Source organism: Panulirus ornatus, chromosome 48 (assembly GCF_036320965.1).
Source record: "Panulirus ornatus isolate Po-2019 chromosome 48, ASM3632096v1, whole genome shotgun sequence".
Classification (NCBI taxonomy): domain Eukaryota; kingdom Metazoa; phylum Arthropoda; class Malacostraca; order Decapoda; family Palinuridae; genus Panulirus; species Panulirus ornatus.
The window spans coordinates 8,983,747-9,008,746 of record NC_092271.1 but is presented as its reverse complement, the minus strand read 5'-3'; the positions used below and the strand labels follow the sequence as shown (position 1 = coordinate 9,008,746).

The window sequence follows — 25,000 nt, the reverse complement described above, 5'->3', positions numbered from 1 at the left end:
AAGTCAGACAGTGTGAATTGTGTGCATGGGTATATATGTATGTGTCTGTGTGTGTATATATATGTGTACATTAAGATGTATAAATATGTATATTTGCGTGTGTGGACGTGTATGTATATACATGTGTATGGGGGTGGGTTGGGCCATTTCTTTCGCCTGTTTCCTTGCACTACCTCGCAAATGCGGGAGACAGCGAAAAAAAAAATGTATATATATATATATATATATATATATATATATATATATATATATATATATATATATATTTTTTTTTTTTTTTTTTGCTTTGTCGCTGTCTCCCGCGTTTGCGAGGTAGCGCAAGGAAACAGACGAAAGAAATGGCCCAACCCCCACCCCCATACACAAGTATATACATACGTCCAAACACGCAAATATACATACCTACACGGCTTTCCATGGTTTACCCCAGACACTTCACATGCCCTGATTCAATCCACTGACAGCACGTCAACCCCGGTATACCACATCGATCCAATTCACTCAATTCCTTGCCCGCCTTTCACCCTCCTGCATGTTCAGGTCCCGATCACAAAAAATCTTTTTCACTACACCTTTCCACCTCCAATTTGGTCTCCCACTTCTCCTCGTTCCCTCCACCTCCGACACATATATCCTCTCTGTCAATCTTTCCTCACTCATTCTCTCCATGTGCCCAAACCATTTCAAAACACCTTCTTCTGCTCTCTCAACCATGCTCTTTTTATTTCCACACATCTCTCTTACCCTTACGTTACTTACTCGATCAAACCACCTCACACCACACATTGTCCTCAAACATCTCATTTCCAGCACATCCGTCCTCCTGCGCACAACTCTATCCATAGCCCACGCCTCGCAACCATACAATATTGTTGGAACCACTATTCCTTCAAACATACCCATTTTTGCTTTCCGAGATAATGTTCTCGACTTCCACACATTCTTCAAGGCTCCCAGGATTTTCGCCCCCTCCCCCACCTTATGATCCACTTCCGCTTCCATGGTTCCATCCGCTGCCAGATCCACTCCCAGATATCTAAAACACTTAACTTCCTCCAGTTTTTCTCCATTCAAACTTACCTCCCAATTGACTTGACCCTCAACCCTACTGTACCTAATAACCTTGCTCTTATTCACATTTACTCTTAATTTTCTTCTTTCACACACACACACACACACACACACATATATATATATATATATATATATATATATATATATATATATATATATATATATATATATATATATATATATATATATATATATATATATATATATATATATATATATACATATATAAATATATATATATATATATATATATATATACATATATATATATATATATATATATATATATATATATATATATATATATATATATATATATATATATATATATATATATATATATATATATTTATATATATATTTTTTTTTTTTTTTTTTTATACCTGGTCGCTGTCTCCCGCGTTTGCGAGGTAGCGCAAGGAAACAGACGAAAGAAATGGCCCAACCCCCCCCCCCCCCATACACATGTACATACACACGTCCACACACACAAATATACATACCTACACAGCCTTCCATGGTTCACCCCGGACGCTTCACATGCCTTGATTCAATCCACTGACAGCACGTCAACCCCTGTATACCACATTGGGAATATCTTGGGAGTAAAGTCAGGGGTTAGTGAGAGGACAAGAGCAAGGGAAGGAGTAGCACTACTCAAGAATCAGGAGTTGTGGGAGTATGTGTTAGAGTGTAAGAAAGTACATTCTAGATTGATATGGGTAAAACTGAAAGTGGATGGAGAGAGATGGGTTATTATTGGTGCACATGCACCTGGGCATGAGAAGAAAGATCATGAGAGGCAAGTGTTTTGGGAGCAGCTGAATGAGTGTGTTAGTGGTTTTGATGCAGAGGACCGGGTTATAGTAATGGGTGATTTGAATGCAAAGGTGAATAATGTGGCAGTTCAGGGAATAATTGGTATACATGGAGTGTTCAGTGTTGTAAATGGAAATGGTGAAGAGCTTGTAGATTTATGTGCTGAAAAAGAACTGGTGATTGGGAATACCTGGTTTAAAAAGCGAGATATACATAAGTATACGTATGTAAGTAGGAGAGATGGCCAGAGAGCGTTATTGGATTACGTGTTAATTGATAGACGCACGAAAGAGACTTTTGGATGTTAATGTGCTAAGAGGTGCAACTGGAGGGATGTCTGATCATTATCTTGTGGAGGCTAAGGTGAAGATTTGTGGGGGTTTTCAGAAAAGAAGAGAAAATGTTGGGGTGAAGAGAGTGGTGAGAGTAAGTGAGCTTGGGAAGGAGACTTGTGTGAGGAAGTACCAGGAGAGACTGAGTACAGAATGGAAAAAGGTGAGAACAAAGTAGGTAAGGGGAGTGGGGGAGGAATGGGATGTATTTAGGGAGTCAGTGATGGCTTGCGCAAAAGATGCTTGTGGCATGAGAAGCGTGAGAGGTGGGTTGATTAGAAAAGGTAGTGAGTGGTGGGATGAGGAAGTAAGATTGTTAGTGAAAGAGAAGAGAGAGGCATTTGAACGATTTTTACAGGAAAAAATGCAAATGAGTGGGAGAGGTATAAAAGAAAGTGGCAGGAGGTCAAGAGAAAGGTGCAAGAGGTAAAAGAAAGGGCAAATGAGAGTTAGGGTGAGAGAGTATCATTAAATTTCAGGGAGAATAAAAAGATGTTTTGGAAGGAGGTAAATAAAATTCGTAAGATAAGGGAGCATATGGGAACTTCAGTGAAGGGGGCTAATGGGGAGGCGATAACAAGTAGTGGTGATGTGAGAAGGAGATGGAGTGAGTATTTTGAAAGTTTCTTGAATGTGTTTGATGACTGAGTGGCAGATATAGGGTGTTTTGGTGGAGGTGGTGTGCAAAGTGAGAGGGTTAGGGAAAATGATTTGGTAAATAGAGATGAGGTAGTAAAAGCTTTACGGAAGATGAAAGCCGGCAAAGCAGCAGGTTTGAATGGTATTGCAGTGGAATTTATTAACAAAGTGGGCGAGTGTTTTGTTGACTGGTTGGTAAGGTTATTTAATGTATGTATGACTCATGGTGAGGTGCCTGAGGATTGGCGGAATGCTTGCATAGTGCCATTGTACAAAGGTAAAGGGGATAAGAGTGAGTGCTCAAATTACAGAGATATAAGTTTGTTGAGTATTCCTGGTACATTATATGGGAGGGTATTGATTGAGAGGGTGAAGGCGTGTACAGAGAATGAGATTGGGGGAGAGCAGTGTGGTTTCAGAAGTGGTAGAGGATGTGTGGATCAGGTGTTTGCTTTGAAGAATGTATGTGAGAAATACTTAGAAAGACAAAAGGATTTGTATGTAGCATTTATAGATTTGGAGAAGGCATATGATAGAGTTGATAGAGATGCTCTGTGGAAGGTATTAAGAATATATGGTGTGGGAGGCATGTTGTTAGAAGCAGTGAAAAGTTTTTATCGAGGATGTAAGGAATGTGTACGCGTAGGAAGAGAGGAAAGTGATTGGTTCTCAGTGAATGTAGGTTTACGGCAGGGGTGTGTGATATCTCCATGGTTCTTTAATTTGTTTATGGATATGTTGTTAGGGAGGTGAATGCAAGAGTTTTGGAAAGAGGGGCAAGTATGCAGTCTGTTGTGGATGAGAGAGCTTGGGAAGTGAGTCAGTTGTTGTTCGCTGATGATACAGCGCTGGTGGCTGATTCATGTAAGAAACTGTGGAAGCTGGTGACTGAGTTTGGTAAAGTGTGTGAAAGAAGAAAGTTAAGAGTAAATGTGAATAAGAGTAAGGTTATTAGGTACAGTAGGGCTGAGGGCCAAGTAAATTGGGAGGTAAGTTTGAATGGAGAAAAACTGGAGGAGGTAAAATCCTTTAGATATCTGGGAGTGGATCTGGCAGCGGATGGAACCATGGAAGCGGAAGTGAATCATAGGGTGGGGGAGGGGGCGAAAATTCTGGGAGCCTTGAAGAATGTTTGGAAGTCGAGAACATTATCTCGGAAAGCAAAAATGGGTATGTTTGAGGGAATAGTAGTTCCAACAATATTGTGTGGTTGCGAGGCGTGGGCTATGCATAGAGTTGTGCGGAGGAGGGTGGATGTGCTGGAAATGAGATGTTTGAGGACATGAGGACATGAGACCAAACCATTTCAAAACACCCTCTTCTGCTCTCTCAACCACATATATATATATATATATATATATATATATATATATATATATATATATATATATATATATATATATATATATATATATATATATATATATATATATGTATACATATATATATATATATATATATATATATATATATATATATATATATATATATATATATATATATATATATATATATATATATATATATATATATATATATATATATATATATATATATATATATATATATATCCCAGGGGATAGGGGAGAAAGAATACCTCCCACGTATTCCCTGCGTGTCGTAGAAGGCGACTAAAAGGGAAGGGAGCGGGGGGCTGGAAATCCTCCCTTCTCGTTTTTATAGTTTTCCTAATGAAGGAACAGAGGAAGGGGCCAAGTGAGGATATTCAAGGGGTCAGTCCTCTGTTCTTAACGCTACCTTGCTGTCGCGGGAAATGGCGAATAGTATGAAAATATATATATATATATATATATATATATATATATATATATATATATATATATATATATATATATATATATATATATATACATATATATATATATATATATATATATATATATATATATATATATATATATACATATATATATATATATATATATATATATATATATATATATATATATATATATATATATATATATATATATATATATATATGTATGTATATATATATATATATATATATATATATATATATATATATATATATATATATATATATATATATATATATATATATATATATATATATATATATATATATATATATATATATATATATATATATATATATATATATATATATATATATATATATATATATATATATATATATATATATATATATATATATATATATATATATATATATATATATATATATATATATATATATATATATATATATATATATATATATATATATATATATATATATATATATATATATATATATATATATATATATATATATATATATATATATATATATATATATATATCTTTTTTTTTTTGCTTTGTCGCTCTCCCGCGTTTGCATGGTAGCGCAATGAAACAGACGGAAGAAATGGCCCAACCAACCCCCATACACATGTATATACATACACGTCCACACACGCAAATATACATAATTACACAGCTTTCCAAGGTTTACCCCAGACGCTTCACATGCCCTGATTCAATCTACTGACAGCACGTCAACCCCGGTACACCACATCGATCCAACTCACTCTATTCCTTGCCCGCCTTTCACCCTCCTGCATTTTCAGGCCCCGATCACACAAAATCTTTTTCACTCCATCTTTCCACCTCCAATTTGGTCTCCCACTTCTCCTCGTTCCCTCCACCTCCGACACATATATCCTGTTGGTCAATCTTTCCTCACTCATTTTCTCCATGTGCCCAAACCATTTCAAAACACCCTCTTCTGCTCTCTCAACCACGCTCTTTTTATTTCCAACCACCTCTCTTACCCTTACGCTACTTACTCGATCAAACCAGCTCACACCACACATTGTCCTCAAACATCTCATTTCCAGCACATCCATCCTCCTGCGCACAGCTCTATCCATAGCCCACGCCTCGCAACCATACAACATTGTTGGAACCACTATTCCTTCAAACATACACATTTTTGCTTTCCGAGATAATGTTCTCGACTTCCACACATTTTTTAAGGCTCCCAGAATTTTCGCCCCCTCCCCCACCCTATGATCCACTTCCGCTTCCATGGTTCCATCCGCTGCCAGATCCACTCCCAGATATCTAAAACACTTTACTTCCTCCAGTTTTTCTCCATTCAAACTTACCTCCTAATTGACTTGACCCTCAACCCTACTGTACCTAATAACCTTGATCTTATTCACATTTACTCTTAACTTTCTTCTTTCACACACTTTATCAAACTCAGTCACCAGCTTCTGCAGTTTCTCACATGAATCAGCCACCAGCGCTGTATCATCATCGAACAACAACTGACTCACTTCCCAAGCTCTCTCATCCACAACAGACTTCATACTTGCCTCTCTTTCCAATACTCTTGCATTCACTCCCTAACAATCCCATCCATAATTCCATCGAAATCAAACAACCATGGAGACATCACACACCCCTGCCGCAAACCTACATTCACTGAGAACCAATCACTTTCCTCTCTTCCTACCCGTACACGTGCTTTACATCCTCGATAAAAAACTTTTCACTGCTTCTAACAACTTGCCTCCCACACCATATATTCTTAATACCTTCCACAGAGCATCTCTATCAGCTCTATCACATGCCTTCTCCAGATCGATAACTGTTACATACAAATCCATTTGCTTTTGTAAGTATTTCTCACATACATTCTTCAAAGCAAACACCTGATCCACATATCCTCTACCACTTCTGAAACCACACTGCTCTTCCCCAATCTGATGCTCTGTACATGCCTTCACTCTCTCAATCAATACCCTCCCATATAATTTACCAGGAATATTCAACAAACTTATACCTCTGTAAGTTGAGCACTCACTCTTATCCCCTTTGCCTTTGTACAATAGCACTATGCACGCATTCCGCCAATCCTCGGGCACCTCACCATGAGTCATACATACATTAAATAACCTTACCAACCAGTCAATAATACGGTCACCCCCTTTTTTAATAAATTCCACTGCAATACCATCCAAACCTGTTGCCTTGCCGGCTTTCATCTTCCGCAAAGCTTTTACTTCCTCTTCTCTGTTTACCAAATCATTTTCCCTAACCCTCTCACTTTGCACACCACCTCGACCAAAACACCCTATATCTGCCACTCTATCATCAAACACATTCAACAAACTTTCAAAATACTCACTCCATCTCCTTCTCACATCACCACTACTTGTTATCACCTCCCCATTTGCGCCCTTCACTGAAGTTCCCATTTGCTCCCATGTCTTACGCACTTTATTTATCTCCTTCCAGAACATCTTTTATTCTCCCTAAAATTTAATGATACTCTCTCACCCCAACTCTCATTTGCCTCTTTTTCACTTCTTGCACCTTTCTCTTGACTTCCTGTCACTTTCTTTTATACATCTCCCTCTCAATTGCATTTTTTCCCTGCAAAAATCGTCCAAATGCCTCTCTCTTCTCTTTCACTAATAATCTTACTTCTTCATCCCACCACTCACTACCCTTTCTAATCAACCCACCTCCCACTCTTCTCATGCCACAAGCATCTTTTGCGCAATCCATCACTGATTCCCTAAATACATCCCATTCCTCCCCCACTCCCCTTACTTCGATTGTTCTCACCTTTTTCCATTCTGTACTCCGTCTCTCCTGGTACTTCCTCACACAAGTCTTCTTCCCAAGCTCACTTATTCTCACCAAACTCTTCACCCCAACATTTTCTCTTCTTTTCTAAAAACCCATACAAATCTTCACCTTAGCCTCCACAAGATAATGATCAGACGTCCCTCCAGTTGCACCTCTCAGCACATTAACATCCAAAAGTCTCTCTTTCGCTCGCCTGTCAATTAACACGTAATCCAATAACGCTCTCTGGCCATCTCTCCTACTTACATACGTATACTTATGTATATCTCGCTTTTTAAACCAGGTATTCCCAATCACCAGTCCTTTTTCAGCACATAAATCTACAAGCTCTTCACCATTTCCATTTACGACACTGAACACCCCATGTATACCAATTATTCCCTCAACTGCCACATAACTCACCTTTGCATTCAAATCACCCATCACTATAACCCGGCCTCGTGCATCAAAACCACTAACACACTCATTCAGCTGCTCCCAAAACACTTGCCTCTAATGATCTTTCTTCTCATGCCCAGGTGCATATGCACCAATAATCACCCATCTCTCTCCATCAACTTTCAGTTTTACCCTTATTAATCGAGAATTTACTTTCTTACATTCTATCATATACTCCCACAACTCCTGTTTCACGAGTACTGCTACTCCATCCCTTGCTCTTGTACTCTCACTAACCCCTGAATTTACTCCCAATACATTCCCAAACCACTCTTCCCCTTGATCTTCGTTTCACACAGAGCCAAAACATCCAGGTTCCTTTCCTCAAACATACTGCCTATCTCTCCTTTATTCACATCTTAGTTATATCCACACACATTTAGCCTTCGAGGAGGATGAGAACTACCCGCCTTACTCCTTCTGTTTCCCATTTTAGAAAGTTAATTAAATACAAGGAGGGGAGGATTTCTGGCCCCCCGCTCCCGTCCCCTCTAGTCGCCTTCTACGACACGCGAGGAATGCGTGGGAAGTATTCTTTCAGCCCTATCCTCAGGGACAATATACATATATATGCATATATATATATACATATATATATACATATATATATATATATATATATATATATATATATATATATATATATATATATATATATATATATATATATACACATACGTACGCACATATACACACATACACACATATATACATATGAAAAAATGTAAGAAATAATTTAGAAAACTGAAACTTCTAGCTTGAAACGAAATGAAAAAAATGAATGTCACATAATGGTTCAACCTCTGGCTATGGAAAAGGGAAATGTATAATATATTTACACAAACGTCAATAGTAGTTTTCATCAATTTAACCACTGTATCATACTGCCTGGTCCACTTCTCTTATCATGAAACTGGAATATTGGCTCATGATGTTTCTCATTTGTCTTCATTACACAAAGTACAACCATATCTTGGATACATGAGGGTAGGTAGTTGGTCATCCGCCATAATAAAGCCTTGACAGACCAAAAATTTATCTGGACCTCAACTTTTCCGGTACATTTATGAAAAACACCTTTTTGCTTTCCATCTCTATCACTTTGAAAAAAAAAGAATAAGCTTCAATGTCTAAGATACTTTCTTTTCCGATTTCACTATTTTCTTGTCAGAGCACCATGTATGAAAACTATCACTCCAGTAACACAACTATAAACATTTACTTCCCTTTAAAAAAGTTCTGGGAAGTCTGTCTCGATACACTGCGGGACACTCTACCACCTGGCGAAGTTTGTGTTGCAATGGTTCTTGATTCACAAACGTAGTAGCATCACTGGTGGGCGGAAGAACATTCTTGTAACCACAGCGAGCATCACAGTCCGTGCAACTCCATTGTGATGATTCTTCTCATGACGTGACGCTTAAGCTGTGACCATGGCTGCCCTTTTCTCCTTCTTCAGACCTTATTTTTTTCCTACTATATATATATATATATATATATATATATATATATATATATATATATATATATATATATATATATATATATAAATATATATATATATATATATATATATATATATATATATATATATATATATATATATATATATATATATATATATATATATATATATATATATATATATATATATGTATATATATATATATATATATATATATATATATATATATATATATATATATATTTTTTTTTTTTTCTTCTTTTGAACTATTCGCCATTTCCCGCGTTAGCGAGGTAGCGCTAAGAACAGAGGACTGGGCCTTTTTTGGAATATATATATATATATATATATATATATATATATATATATATATATATATATATATATATATATATATACATATATATATGGCAGCGGATGGAACCATGGAAGCGGAAGTTAAACATAGGGTGAGGGGGGGGGGGGGGTTGGGAGCGTTGAAAATTGTGTGGAATTCGAGAACGTTGTCTTGGAAAGCAAAAATGGGTATGTTTGAAGCACTAGTGGTTCTAACAATGTTATATGGTTGAGAGTCTTGGGCTATAGATAGAGTTGTGCGCAGGAGGGTGGATGGGCTGGAAATGAGAAGTTTGAGGACAATGTGTGGTGTGAGGTGGTTTGAACGAGTATGCAATCAAAGGGTAAGAGAGATGTGTGGTAATAGTGTGGTTGAGAGAGCAGAAGAGGGTGTTTTGAAATGGTTTGGTCAAATGGAGAGAATGAGTGAGGAAAGACTGGCCAAGAGGATATATTTGTCACAGGTGGAGGGAACGAGAAGAAGTGGGAGACAAATTGGAAGTGGAAAGATGGAGTGAAAAAGATTTTGAGTGATCGGTGCCTGAACATGCAGGAGGTGAAAGACGTGCAAGGAATAGAGTGAATTGGAAGGATGTGGTATACCGTGGTCAACGTGATGTGACTGGTTTGAACCAGGGCATGTGAAGCTTCTGGAGTAAACCATGGAAATTTTTGTTGGGCCTGGATGTGGAAAGGGAGCTGTGTTTTCGTTGCAGTATACATGACGGCTTCAGAATGAGTGTGAACGAATGTGGTCTTTGTTGTCTTTTCCTAGCGCAACCTCGCGCACATGCGGTAGAGGGGGTTGTCATTTCATGTGTGGCGGGATGGCGACGGGAATGAATAAGGGCAGACAGTATGAATTATATACATATGTATTAATATATATGTCTGTGTATATATATATATATATATATATATATATATATATATATATATATATATATATATACGTTGAGATGTACAGGTATATATATGTGCTGTGTGTGGACGTGTATGTCTATACATGTGTATGTGGGTGGGTTGGGCCATTCTTTCGTCTGTTTCCTTGCGTTACGTCGCTAACGCGGGACACAACGACAAACTATGATAATATATATATATATATATATATATATATATATATATATATATATATATATATATATATATATATATATATATATATAAATATATATATATATATATATATATATATATATATATATATATATATATATATATATATATATATATATATATATATATATATATATATATATATATATATATATATATATATATATATATATATATATATATATATATATATATATATATATATATATATATATATATATATATATATATATCCCTGGGGATAGGGGAGAAAGAATACTTCACACGCATTCCTCACGTGTCGTAGAAAGCGACTAAAGGGGACTGGAGCGGGGGGGCTAAAATCCCTTCCCTCCTTGTATTTTAACTTTCTAAAAGGAGAAACAGAAGAAGGAGTCACGCGGGAAGTGCTCATCCTCCTCGAAGGCTCGGATTGGGGTGTCTAAATGTGTGTGGATGTAACCAAGATGAGAAAAAAGGAGAGAGAGGTAGTATGTTTGAGGAAAGTAGGCTGTAGGTTTTGGCTCTTAGTGAAACGAAAAACAAGTGTAAAGGGGAAGAGTGGTTTGGGAATGTCTTGGGAGTAGAGTCAGGGGTTAGTGAGATGACGAGAGCAAGGGAAAGAGTAGCACTACTCCTGAAACAGGGGTGGTGGGAGTATGTGATAGAGTGTAAGAAAGTAAACTCTAGATTAATATAGGAAAAATTGAAAGTTGATGGAGAGAGATGGGTGATTATTGGTGCATATGCACCTGGGTATGAGAAGAAAGATCATGAGAGGCAAGTGTTTTGGGAGCAGCTTATTGAGTGTGTTAGTGATTTTGATGCACGAGACCGGGTTATAGTGATGGGTGATTTGAATGCAAAGGTGAGTAATGTGGCAGTTGAGGGAATAATTGATATACATGGGGTGTTCAGTGTTTTAAATGGAAATGGTGAAGAGCTTGTAGATTTTTTGCTGAAAAAAGACTGGTGATTGGGAATACCTGGTTTAAAAAGAGCGGTATACATAAGTATACGTATGTAAGTAAGAGAGATGGCCAGAGAGCATTATTGGATTAAGTGTTAATTGATAGGCGCGCGAAAGAGAGACTTTTGGATGTTAATGTGCTGAGAGGTGCAACTGGAGGGATGTCTGATCATTATCTTATGGAGGCGAAGGTGAACATTTGTAGAGGTTTTCAGAAAAGAAGAGAGAACGTTGGGGTGAAGAGAATGTTGAGAGTAAGTGAGCTTGGAAGGAGACTTTTGTGTAGAAGTACCAGGAGAGAATGAGTACAGAATGGAAAAAGGTGAGAACAAAGGAGGTAAGAGGAGTGGTGGAGGAATGGGATATATTTTGGGAAGCAGTGATGGTTTGTGCAAAAGATGCTTGTGGCATGAGAAGCGTGGGAGGTGGGCAGATTAGAAAGGGTAGTGAGTGGGGGAATGAAGAAGTAATAATATTAGTGAAAGAGAAGAGAGAGGCATTTTGCCGATTTTTGCAGGGAAATAATGCAAATGAGTGGGAGATGTATAAAAGAAAGAGGCAGGAGGTCAAGAGAAAGGTGCAAGAGGTGAAAGACAGGGCAAATGAGATTTGGGGTGAGAGAGTATCATTAAATTTTAGGGAGGATGAAAAGATGTTCTGGAAGGAGGTAAATAAAGTGCGTAAGACTAGGGAACAAATGGGAACTTCAGTGAAGGGCGCTAATGGGGAGGTAATAGCAAGTAGTGGTGATGTGAGAAGGAGATGGTGTGAGTATTTTGAAGGTTTGTTGAATGTGTTTGTTGATAGAGTGGCAGTTAGAGGGTGTTTTGGTCGAGGTGGTGTGCAAAGTGAGAGGGTTAGGGAAAATGATTTGGTAAACAGAGAAGAGGTAGTAAAAACTTTGCGTAAGATGAAAGCCGGCAAGGCAGCGGTTTAGATGGTATTGCAGTAGAATTTATTAAAAAAGGGGGTGACTGTATTTTTGACTGGTTGGTAAGGTTATTTAATGTATGTATGACTCATGGTGAGTAGCCTGAGGATTGGCGGAATCCTTGCATAGTGCCATTGTACAAAGGCAAAGGGGATAAGAGTGAGTGCTCAAATTACAGAGGTATAAGTTATGAGTATTCCTGGTAAAGTATACAGGAAGGTATTGATTGAGAGGGTTAAGGCATGTACAGAGCATCAGATTGGGGAAGAGCAGTGTGGTTTCAGAAGTGGTAGAGGATGTATGGATCAGGTGTTTGCTTTGAAGAATGTATGTGTGAAATACTTAGAAAAGCATATTGATCTGTACGTAGCATTTATGGATCTGGAGAAGGCATATGATGGAGTTGATAGAGATGCTCTGTGGAACGTATTAAGAATATATGTTGTAGGAGGCAAGTTGTTTGAAAAAGTGAAAAGTTTTATCGAGGATGTTAGGCATGTAGGAAGAGAGAAAAGTGATTGGTTCTCAGTGAATGTAGGTTTGCGGCAGGGGTGTGTGATGTCTCCATGGTTGTTTAATTTGTTTATGGATGGGGTTGTTAGGGAGGTGAATGCAAGAGTTTTGGAAAGAGGGGCAAGTATGCAGTCTGTTGTGCATGAGAGAGCTTGGGAAGTGAGTCAGTTGTTGTTCACTGATGATACAGCGCGGGTGGCTGATTCATGTGAGAAACTGCAGAAGCTGGTGACTGAGTTTGGTAAAGTGTGTGAAAGAAAAAAGTTGAGAGTATATGTGAATAAGAGCAAGGTTATTAGGTACAGTTGGGTTGAGGGTCAAGTCAATTGGGAAGTAAGTTTGAATGGAGAAAAACTGGAGGAAGTGAAGTGTTTTAGATATCTTGTAGTAAATTTGGCAGAGGATGGAACCATGGAAGCGGAAGTGAATCATAGGGTGGGGGAGGGGGCGAAAATTCTGGGAGCCTTGAAGAATGTGTGGAAGTCGAGAACATTACCTCGGAAAGCAAAAATGTGTATGTTTGAAGGAATCGTGGTTCCAACAATGTTGTATGATTGCGAGGCGTGGGCTATGGATAGAGTTGTGCGCAGGCGGGTGGATATGCTGGAAATGAGATGTTTGAGGACAATATGTGATGTGAGGTGGTTTGATCGAGTAAGTAATAATAGGGAAAGAGAGGTGTGGTGTAATAAAAAGAGTGTGGTTGAGAGAGCAGAAGAGGGTGTTTTGAAATGGTTTGGTCACATTGAGAGAATGAGTGAGGAGAGAGAGACCAAGAGGATATGTTTGTCAGAGGTGGAGGGAAATAGGAGCAGTGGGAGACCAAATTGGAGGTGGAAAGATGGAGTGAAAAAGATTTTGAGTGATCGGGGCCTGAACATGCCGGAGGGTGAAAGGCGTGCAAGGAATAGAGTGAATTGGAATGATGTGGTATACCGGGGTCGACGTTCTGTCAATGGATTGAACCAGGGCATGTGATGCGTCTGGGGTAAGACACTGAAAGTTCTGTGGGGCCTGGATGTGGAAAGGGAGCTGTGGTTTCGGGCATTATTACATGACTGCTAGAGACTGAGTGTGAACGAATGGGGCCTTTGTTGTCTTTTTCTAGTGTTACCTCGCACACATGAGGGGGGAGGGGGTTGTTATTCCATGTGTGGCGAGGTGGCGATGGGAATGAATAAAGGCGTATGAATTATGTACGTGAGTATGTATGTATATGTCTATGTGTGTATATATATATATATATATATATATATATATATATATATATATATATATATATATATATATATATATATATATATATATATATGTATACATTGAGATTTTTTTCTTTTTTTTTTTTTTTTGCTTTGTCGCTGTCTCCCGCGTTTGCGAGGCAGCGCAAGGAAACAGACGAAAGAAATGGCCCAACCCACCCCCATATACATGTATATACATACGTCCACACACGCGAATATACATACCTACACAGCTTTCCATGGTTTACCCCAGACGCTTCACATTCCTTGATTCAATCCACTGACAGCACGTCACCCCGGTATACCACATCGCTCCAATTCACTCTATTCCTTACCCTCCTTTCACCCTCCTGCATGTTCAGGCCCCGATCACACAAAATCTTTTTCACTCCATCTTTCCACCTCCAATTTGGTCTCCCTCTTCTCCTCGTTCCCTCCACCTCCGACACATATATCCTCTTGGTCAATCTTTCCTCACTCATTCTCTCCATGTGCCCAAACCATTTCAAAACACTCTCTTCTGCTCTCTCAACCACGCTCTTTTTATTTCCACACATCTCTCTTACCCTTACGTTACTTACTCGATCAAACCACCTCACACCACACATTGTCCTCAAACATCTCATTTCCAGCACATCCATCCTCCTGCGCACAACTCTATCCATAGCCCACGCCTCGCAACCATACAACATTGTTGGAACCACTATTCCTTCAAACATACCCATTTTTGCTTTCCGAGATAATGTATAGGTATGTATATTTGCGTCTGTGGACGTGTATGTTTATACATGTGTATGTGGGTGGGTTGGGCCGTTGTTTCGTCTGTTTCCTTGCGCTACCTCGCTAACGCGGGAGACAGCAACAAAGCAAAATAGATAAATAAAATGAATATATATATATATATATATATATATATATATATATATATATATATATATATATATATATATATATATATACATATATATATATATATTCCCTGGGGATAGGGGAGAAAGAATACTTCCCACGTATTCCCTGCGTGTCGTAGAAGGCGACTAAAAGGGAAGGGAGCGGGGGGCTGGAAATCCTCCCCTCTCGTTTTTTTTTTTTTCCAAAAGAAGGAACAGAGGAGAGGTCCAGGTGAGGATATTCCCTCAAAGGCCCAGTCCTCTGTTCTTAACGCTACCTCGCTATCGCGGGAAATAGCGAATAGTATGAAAAGAAAAAAAAAAAAATATATATATATATATATATATATATATCTATATATATATATATATATATATATTTATATATATATATAAATATATATATATATATATATATATATATATATATATATATATATATATATATATATATATATATATATATATCTATTTATTTATCTACTTTGCTTTGTCGCTGTCTCCCACGTTGCGAGGTAGCGCAAGGAAACAGACGAAAGAAATGGCCCAATCCACCCCCATACACATGTATATACATACACATCCACACACGCAAATATACATACCCATACATCTCAATGTACACATATATATACACACACAGACACATACATATATACACATGCACACAATTAACACTGCCTTTATTTCTTCCCATCATCACCTCGCCACACATGGAATAACATCCTCCTCCCCCCTCATGTGCGCGAGGTAGCGCTAGGAAAAGACAAAAAAGGCCCCATTCGTTCACACTCAGTCTCTAGCTGTCATGTAATAATGCCCGAAACTACAGCTCCCTTTCTAACTCCAGGCCCCACAGAACTTTCCATGGTTTATCCCAGACGCTTTATATGCCCTGATTCAATCCATTGACAGCACGTCAACCTCGGTATACCACATTGATCCAATTCACTCTATTCCTTGCCCGCCTTTCACCCTCCTGCATGTTCAGGCCCCGATCACTCAAAATCTTTTTCACTCCATCTTTCCACCTCCAATTTGGTCTCCCACTTTTCCTCGTTCCCTCCACCTCCGACACATATATCCTCTTGGTCAATCTTTCCTCACTCATTCTCTCCATGTGCCCAAACCATTTCAAAACACCCTCTTCTGCTCTCTTAACCAAGCTCTTTTTATTTCCACACATCTCTCTTACCCTTACATTCCTTACTCGATCAAATCACCTCACATCACATATTGTCCTCACACATCTCATTTCCAGCACATCCACCCTCCTGTACACAACTCTATCTATAGCCCACGCCTCGCAACCATACAACATTGTTGGAACCACTATTCCTTCAAACATACCCATTTTTGCTTTCCTAGATAATGTTCTCGACTTTCACACATTCTTCAAGGCTCCCAGGATTTTCGCCCCCTCCCCCACCCTGTGATTCACTTCCGCTTCCATGGTTCCATCCGCTGCCAGATCCACTCCCAGATATCTAAAACACTTTACTTCCTCCAGTTTTTCTCCATTCAAACTTACCTCCCAATTGACTTGACCCTCAACCCTACTGTACCTAATAACCTTGCTCTTATTCACACACATATATATATATATATATATATATATATATATATATATATATATATATATATATATATATATATATATATATATATATATATATATATATATTTATATATATATATATATATATATATATATATATATATATATATATATATATATATATATATATATATATATATATATATATATATATATACATATAGATATTTTTTTTTTTCTTTCATACTGTTCGCCATATCCCGCCTCAGCGAGGACTGGGCCTCTGAGGAAACATCCTCACCTGGCCCTCTTCTCTGTTCCTTCCTTTGGAAAAAAGAAAAAGAAAAAAAAGGTGGAGGCAGGGGCTGGAAGCGTTTTCCTTATTGCATTTCAATTTCTTAAAGAGGAAACAGATGAAGAAGTCACGCGTGAGTGCTTGTCATCGAAGGCTCTGACTCGGGTATCTGAATGTGTGTCGATGTAAAGATGAAAAAAGTGGAGAGTTAGATAGTATGATTGAAAAAAGTTACCTGGATTTTCGGGCTCTGAGTGGAACAAAGCTCAAGGGTAAAGAATGGTGTGGAAATGTCTTGTGATTGATGTCAGGGGTTGGTGAGAGGACAATGAGTATGGGTCGATTACCACTACTCCTGAAGCAGGAGTTTTGGTGGTGTGTGATAGAGTTTAAGGATGTAAGTTATCTTTACTTTGTCAAAATAGTTATTTATATATTTGAGTTTCTTATGAGCTACTTTCTGAGATAACAGGCAATTCTTTATTTCATCAAATGGCGGCTGAGAATCGAACTCGGATTTAAAACTTAGGCAAAGTGTGGACGTAGACGCTAAGGTTGACAGCATGGTTCCTCCTCTACCTAGTGACACACGCTAAGAATTTGACAGTAAAAGTACATATACCAAATTAAGGCTCACTTGGTGTAATTGATGATGTCAGTGAGAGCTTTGATGATATCATCAACAGTCAGTTCCTCCCACTCCAGCCATTGACCCAGGCCGGAGTCCTTCACGAACATGGCGTTTTTGGGCTGGTCACCGTAGATGGGAATAACCAGGAGAGGCTTTCCGTGGTATATGGACTCCTGCAGGCTCAGGAGGCCACCATGAGTGATGAACACCTTCACGTTGTCGTTAGCTGCCGGGCATAACTTGCGTTAGCGACAGAAAGTTTCATCATGACTTGAAAAAAAAGAAATATATATATATATATATATATATATATATATATATATATATATATATATATATATATATATATATATATATATATATATATATATATATATATATATCTATATATATATATATATATATATATCCCTGGGGATAGGGGAGAAAGAATAGTTCCCACGTATTCCCTGCGTGTCGTAGAAGGCGACTAAAAGGGAAGGGAGCGGTGGGCTGAAAATCCTCCCCTCTTGTTTTTTTTTTTTTTCCCAAAGAAGGAACAGAGAAGGGGGCCAGATGAGGATATTCCCTCAAAAGCCCAGTCCTCTGTTCTTAACGCTTCCTCGCTAACGCGGGAAATAGCGAATAGTATGAAAGAAAAGAAAGAAATATATATATATATATATATATATATATATATATATATATATATATATATATATATATATATATATATATATATATATATATATATATATATATATATATATACTTTGTCGCTGTCTCCCGCGTTAGCGAGGAAGCACAATGAAACAGATGAAAGAATGGCCTAACCCACCCACATACACATGTATATACATAAACGCCCACACACGTACATATACATACCTTTACCTTTCAACGTATACATACATAAACATGCACAGACATATACATTTATACACATGTACATATTCATACATGCTGCCTTCATCTATTCCCGCCCCCATCCCACCACACATGATATGGCTCCCCTCTCCCCCCGCACGCGTGCGAGGTAGCGCTAGGAAAAGACAACAAAGGCCACATTCGTTCACACTCCCTTTCCACATCCAGGCCCCACAGAACTTTCCATGGTTTACCCCAGACGCTTCACATGCCCTGGTTCAATCCATTGACAGCACGTCGACCCCGGTATACCATATCGTTCCAATTCACTCTATTCCTTGCACGCATTTCACCCTCCTGTATGTTCAGGTCCCGATCGCAGAAAATCTTTTTTACTCCATCCTTCCACCTTCAGTTTGGTCTCCCACTTCTCGTTCCCTCCACCTCTGACACATTTATCCTCTTTGTCAATCTTTCCTCACTCATTCTCAATGTGACCAAACCATAGAGGCTGAGTGTGAACGAATGTGGCCTTTGTTGTCCTTTCCTAGCGATACCTCGCATGCACACGGGGGGAGGGGGGTGCCATTTCATGTGTGGCGGGGTGGCAACAGGAATGAATGAAGGCAGCAAGTATATGTACATGCGTATATACATATATATCTTTGTTAATCTTTCCTCACTCATTCTCTCCATGTGATCAAACCATTTCAATACACCCTCTTCTGCTCTCTCAACCACACTCTTTTTATTACCACACATCTCTATTACCCTTTCATTTCTTACTCGATCAAACCACCTCACACCAAATATTGTCCTCCCACAAATCATTTCCAGCACATCCACCCTCCTCCGCACAACCCTATCTATAGCCCACGCCTCGCAACCATAAAACATTTTTGGAACCACTATTTCTTCAAACACACCCAATTTTGCTCTCCGAGATAACGTTCTCGCCTTCCATACATTTTTGAACGCTCCAAGAACCTTCGCCCCTCCCCTACCCTGTGACTCATCTCCGCTTCCCTGGTTCCATCCGCTGCTAAATCCACTCCCAGATATCTAAAACACCTCACCTCTTCCAGTTTTTCTCCACTCAAACTTACTTCCCAGTTGAAATGTACCTCAACCCTACCGAACCTAATAACCTTGCTCTTATTCACATCTTCGTTTCACTCAGAGCCAAAATACCCAGGTTCCTCTCCTCAAACTTACAACCTATCTCTCCTATTTTCCTCATCTTGGTTACATCCACACACATTTAGACGCCCCAGTCTGAGCCTTCGAGGAAGATAAGCACTCCCCGCATGACTCCTTCTTCTGTTTCCCCTTTTAGAAAGTTAAAATACAAGGGTGGGGGTGGGGTGGGGTGGGGTGGGGTGGGGGGTTGGGGGTGGTTGGGGGGGTGGGGGGAGGGGGAAGGGTTTCTAGCTCCCCCGCTCCCGTTCCTCTTAGTTGCATACGACACGCGGGGAATGCGTGGGAAGTATTCTTTCTCCCCTATTCTCCATACTCGTACACATGCCTTACATCCTTTGTGAAAACTTTTCACTGCTTCTAGCAGCATACTTCCCACACCATATATTCTTGAGACTTTCAACAAAGCATCTATATCAACCCTGTTATATGCCTTCTCCAGATCCATAAATGCTACATACATACATATGTTTTTCTAAATATTTCTCACACATTCTTGAAAGCACACACCCTCTACCACTTCTGAGACCACACTACTCTTCCCCTATCTGAAGCTCTGTACATGTCTTCATCCTCTTAATCAATATCCTCTCATACAATTTCCCAGGAATTCTCAACAAACTTATGCCTTTGTAGTTTATACACTCACCTTTGTCCCCTTTGCCTTTGTATAATGGTACTATGCACGCATTCCGCCAATCCTCAGGTACTTCACCATATATTGATTATCTTTACCAACCAATCAACAACACATTCATCCCCTCTCTTGATAAATTTTACTGCAATACCATCCAAACTTCCAGGATTTCATCTTCGCAATCACTTTAGTACCTCTTCTCTCTTCACCAAACCATTTTCCTTGGCCCTCTAGCTCCGCTCACTATTTACCTGTTTCAAAGTCTGTTTTCATTGAACTGATAAAATTGTGTATAAAAGACTGTGTATTTCAATTCAATAAGGATTATTATGCTTAGAAATTTGATATGGCAATGGGTAACCCTCTTTTCCCTGTACCTGTACTTTATATGGAATTTTTTGAGACAAAATTACTAAAGGATATCTTACCTTCTAATGCAATTTGGTTTAGGTATGTAGATGATATTCTTTGTGTTTGGACAACAAGTAAAAATTTGCAAATATTTCTCACCTTACTTAACAATCTAGTACCTTCCATCAAATTTACTGTAGAAAATGAAAGTATTGATATGTTACCATTTTTAGATTGTATGATCCATAGGCAAGGAAACAAATCTAAGTTTAGCATATATAGAAAACCTATCAATGTATGTTCATATAGCCATTATTACTCATCTCAACATGGCGGAGTTAAACTATCATCATTTCAATCTATGTTCCTTAGGGCATTACGTATTTGCAGTCCAGAGTATATTGATGATGAGTTTGAGAAGATATATTCTATTGGATCTAATTCAAAGTACCCTAGATCTTTCATCGATAAATTCCTTAAGTTAGCAAAGAAATCATTTTATAGAATTGAGCCCAAACCTCCCATTGACACCAACAAACTTTTAGTTCTCCCTTTTAATAATATTTCTACTTTACTTCCCATGAAAATGTTGCCTTCAGCAACAATAATACTATAAAGAATATCTTAATCAGGAATTCACCAGAAAATTCTCCTGGGTGCATCTATAAAGTGCCATGTAGAAATTGTGGTGTTTTATGTTGGGCAGACTGGTAAGGATCATTCTATTAGACTTGAGCAACATAAAGAACGGGACAAGAATCAAATCCCACGTTAAAAAGTATGATCATTATATTGACTGGAGTAATGCCATCTCAATTATTAATTCTAACTCTATTACCACGAGATATATCACTGAATCTTCTATTATCAAAAACACAAAGAATTATGATAATATTAATGATGGTTTATACAAATTGGATAACTTTATGGTTGATAAATTTTGTAAAATAAAAAGTTTATGATACGCTCGTTGTCTGTCTTGGACAATCGCATGTATACCAAATGGCGTCCTAACTACGTCTCGTTGTTGTATATCAACTGACTAATATATTTCTCTCTTGTGTCTCCACTGATGATGTGATTATTACACGAAAGTGCACTTGAGAACATATCGTGTTTCATTTTCCTCGTGGACTCTTAAGAAAATACTTGATCACGCACAAAATTGTGATCCTTTCCGACATATATATATATATATATATATATATATATATATATATATATATATATATATATATATATATAATATATCATACAAAGCTCCAACAGCCAGGATCGAACCTGGGACCCCTTGTGCAAGAGGCAGGCATGCTAACAGCTAGGCTAAGGGACCGTACAATAGGAAACAACTATTTGAAATACTAAGTACTCGAATACCCTTCGTCTCACAATGGTGAGCAACGGGGTCTATCGGTTGTTTCCGAACAGAATACATAGCCAGCTGATAGCGTTTTACCGAACCTGACTGTACAACGCGGAGTTATATGAATACGAATAAAGTGTATATGAACGCGCACCTTCATAGAACATACAAAGCTCCAACAGCCAGGATCGAACCTCGGACCCCTTGTGCAAGAGGCAGGCATGCTAACCGCTAGGCTAAGGGACTGTATAATAGGAAACAACTATTCGAAATACTAAGTACTACCCTTCGTCTCACAATGGTGAGCAACGGGGTCTATCGGTTGTTTCCGAACAGAACATATAGCCAGCTGATAGCGTTTTACCGAACCTGACTGTACAACGCGCAGTTATATGAATACGAATAAAGTGTATATGAACGCGCATCTTCATAGAACATACAAAGCTCCAACAGCCAGGATCGAATTATACAGTTCCTTAGCCTAGCGGTTAGCATGCCTGCCTCTTGCACAAGGGGTCCCAGGTTCGATCCTGGCTGTTGGAGCTTTGTGTGTTCTATGAAGGTGCGCGTTCATATACACTTTATTCGTGTATATATATATATATATATATATATATATATATATATACGTTGAAACGTATAGGTATGTATATATGCATCTATTAGCGTTTATGTATATACATGTGTATGTGGGTGGGTTGGGCCTTTCTCTGGTCTGTTTCTTTGCGCTACCTCCCTAACGCAGGAGAAAGCGATAAAGTATGATAAAAAGATTATGTATATATATATATATGTATATATATATATATATATATATATATATATATATATATATATATATATATATATATATATATATATATATATATATATATATATATATATATATATATATTTTTTTTTTGGGGAGCCTTGAAGAATGTGTGGAAGTCGAGAACATTATCTCGGAAAGCAAAAATGGGTATGTTTGAAGGAATAGTGGTTCCAACAATGTTGTATGGTTGCGAGGCGTGGGCTATGGATAGAGTTGTGCGCAGGAGGATGGATGTGCAGGAAATGAGATGTTTGAGGACAATGTGTGGTGTGAGGTGGTTTGATCGAGTAAGTAACGTAAGGGTAAGAGAGATGTGTGGAAATAAAAAGAGCGTGGTTGAGAGAGCAGAGGAGGGTGTTTTGAAATGGTTTGGGCGCATGGAGAGAATGAGTGAGGAAAGATTGACCAAGAGGATATATGTGTCGGAGGTGGAGGGAACGAGGAGAAGAGGGAGACCAAATTGGAGGTGGAAAGATGGAGTGAAAAAGATTTTGTGTGATCGGGGCCTGAACATGCAGGAGGGTGAAAGGAGGGCAAGGAATAGAGTGAATTGGAGCGATGTGGTATACCGGGGTTGACGTGCTGTCAGTGGATTGAATCGGGGCATGTGAAGCGTCTGGGGTAAACCATGGAAAGCTGTGTAGGTATGTATATTTTGCGTGTGTTAACGTATGTATATACATGTGTATGGGGGTGGGTTGGGCCATTTCTTTCGTCTGTTTCCTTGCGCTACCTCGCAAACGCGGGAGACAGCGACAAAGCAAAAAAAAACAAAGAAAAAAAAATTTTTTTTTGAACTATTCGCCATTTCCCGTGTTAGCGAGGTAGCGTTAAGAACAGAGGACTGGGCCTTTGTGGAATATCCTCACCTGCCCCCCCCCCCCTCTGTTCCTTCTTTTGGAAAATTAAAAAGAAACGAGAGGCGAGGATTTCCAGCCTCCCGCTCCCTCCCCTTTTAGTCGCCTTCTACGACACGCAGGGAATATGTGGGAAGTATTCTTAATCCCCTATCCCCAGGGATAATATATAGGGTGTTTTGGTCGAGGTGGTGTGCAAAGTGAGAGGGTTAGGGAAAATGATTTGGTAAACAGAGAAGAGGTAGTAAAAGCTTTGCGGAAGATGAAAGCCGGCAAGGCAGCAGGTTTGGATGGTATTGCAGTGGAATTTATTAAAAAAGGGGGTGAGTGTATTGTTGACTGGTTGGTAAGATTATTTAATGTATGTATGACTCATGGTGAGGTGCCTGAGGATTGGCGGAATGCGTGCATAGTGCCATTGTACAAAGGCAAAGGGGATAAGAGTGAGTGCTCAAATTACAGAGGTATAAGTTTGTTAAGTATTCCTGGTAAATTATATGGGAGGGTATTGATTGAGAGGGTGAAGGCATGTACAGAGCATCAGATTGGGGAAGAGCAGTGTGGTTTCAGAAGTGGTAGAGGATGTGTGGATCAGGTGTTTGCTTTGAAGAATGTATGTGAGAAATACTTAGAAAAGCAAATGGATTTGTATGTAGCATTTATGGATCTGGAGAAGGCATATGATAGAGTTGATAGAGATGCTCTGTGGAAGGTATTAAGAATATATGGTGTGTTAGGCAAGTTGTTAGAAGCAGTGAAAAGTTTTTATCGAGGATGTAAGGCATGTGTACGTGTAGGAAGAGAGGAAAGTGATTGGTTCTCAGTGAATGTAGGTTTGCGGCAGGGGTGTGTGATGTCTCCATGGTTGTTTAATTTGTTTATGGTTGGGGTTGTTAGGGAGGTGAATGCAAGAGTTTTGGAAAGAGGGGCAAGTATGAAGTCTGTTGGGGATGAGAGAGCTTGGGAAGTGAGTCAGTTGTGGTTCGCTGATGATACAGCGCTGGTGGCTGATTCATGTGAGAAACTGCAGAAGCTGATGACTGAGTTTGGTAAAG

The 25,000-nt window shown here is 38.6% G+C and overlaps 1 protein-coding gene across 1 annotated transcript in view; it reads right to left on the bottom strand.

The window, feature by feature from the left end:
- Positions 1-25,000, bottom strand: part of LOC139763967 (UDP-glycosyltransferase UGT5-like) — an 89,763-nt gene that overhangs the window by 63,113 nt on the left and 1,650 nt on the right. The window contains exon 5 of the mRNA XM_071690446.1: positions 17,887-18,119. Within this exon, the coding sequence (XP_071546547.1) occupies positions 17,887-18,119 (233 nt within the window). The remainder of the gene's footprint in view (positions 1-17,886; positions 18,120-25,000) is intronic.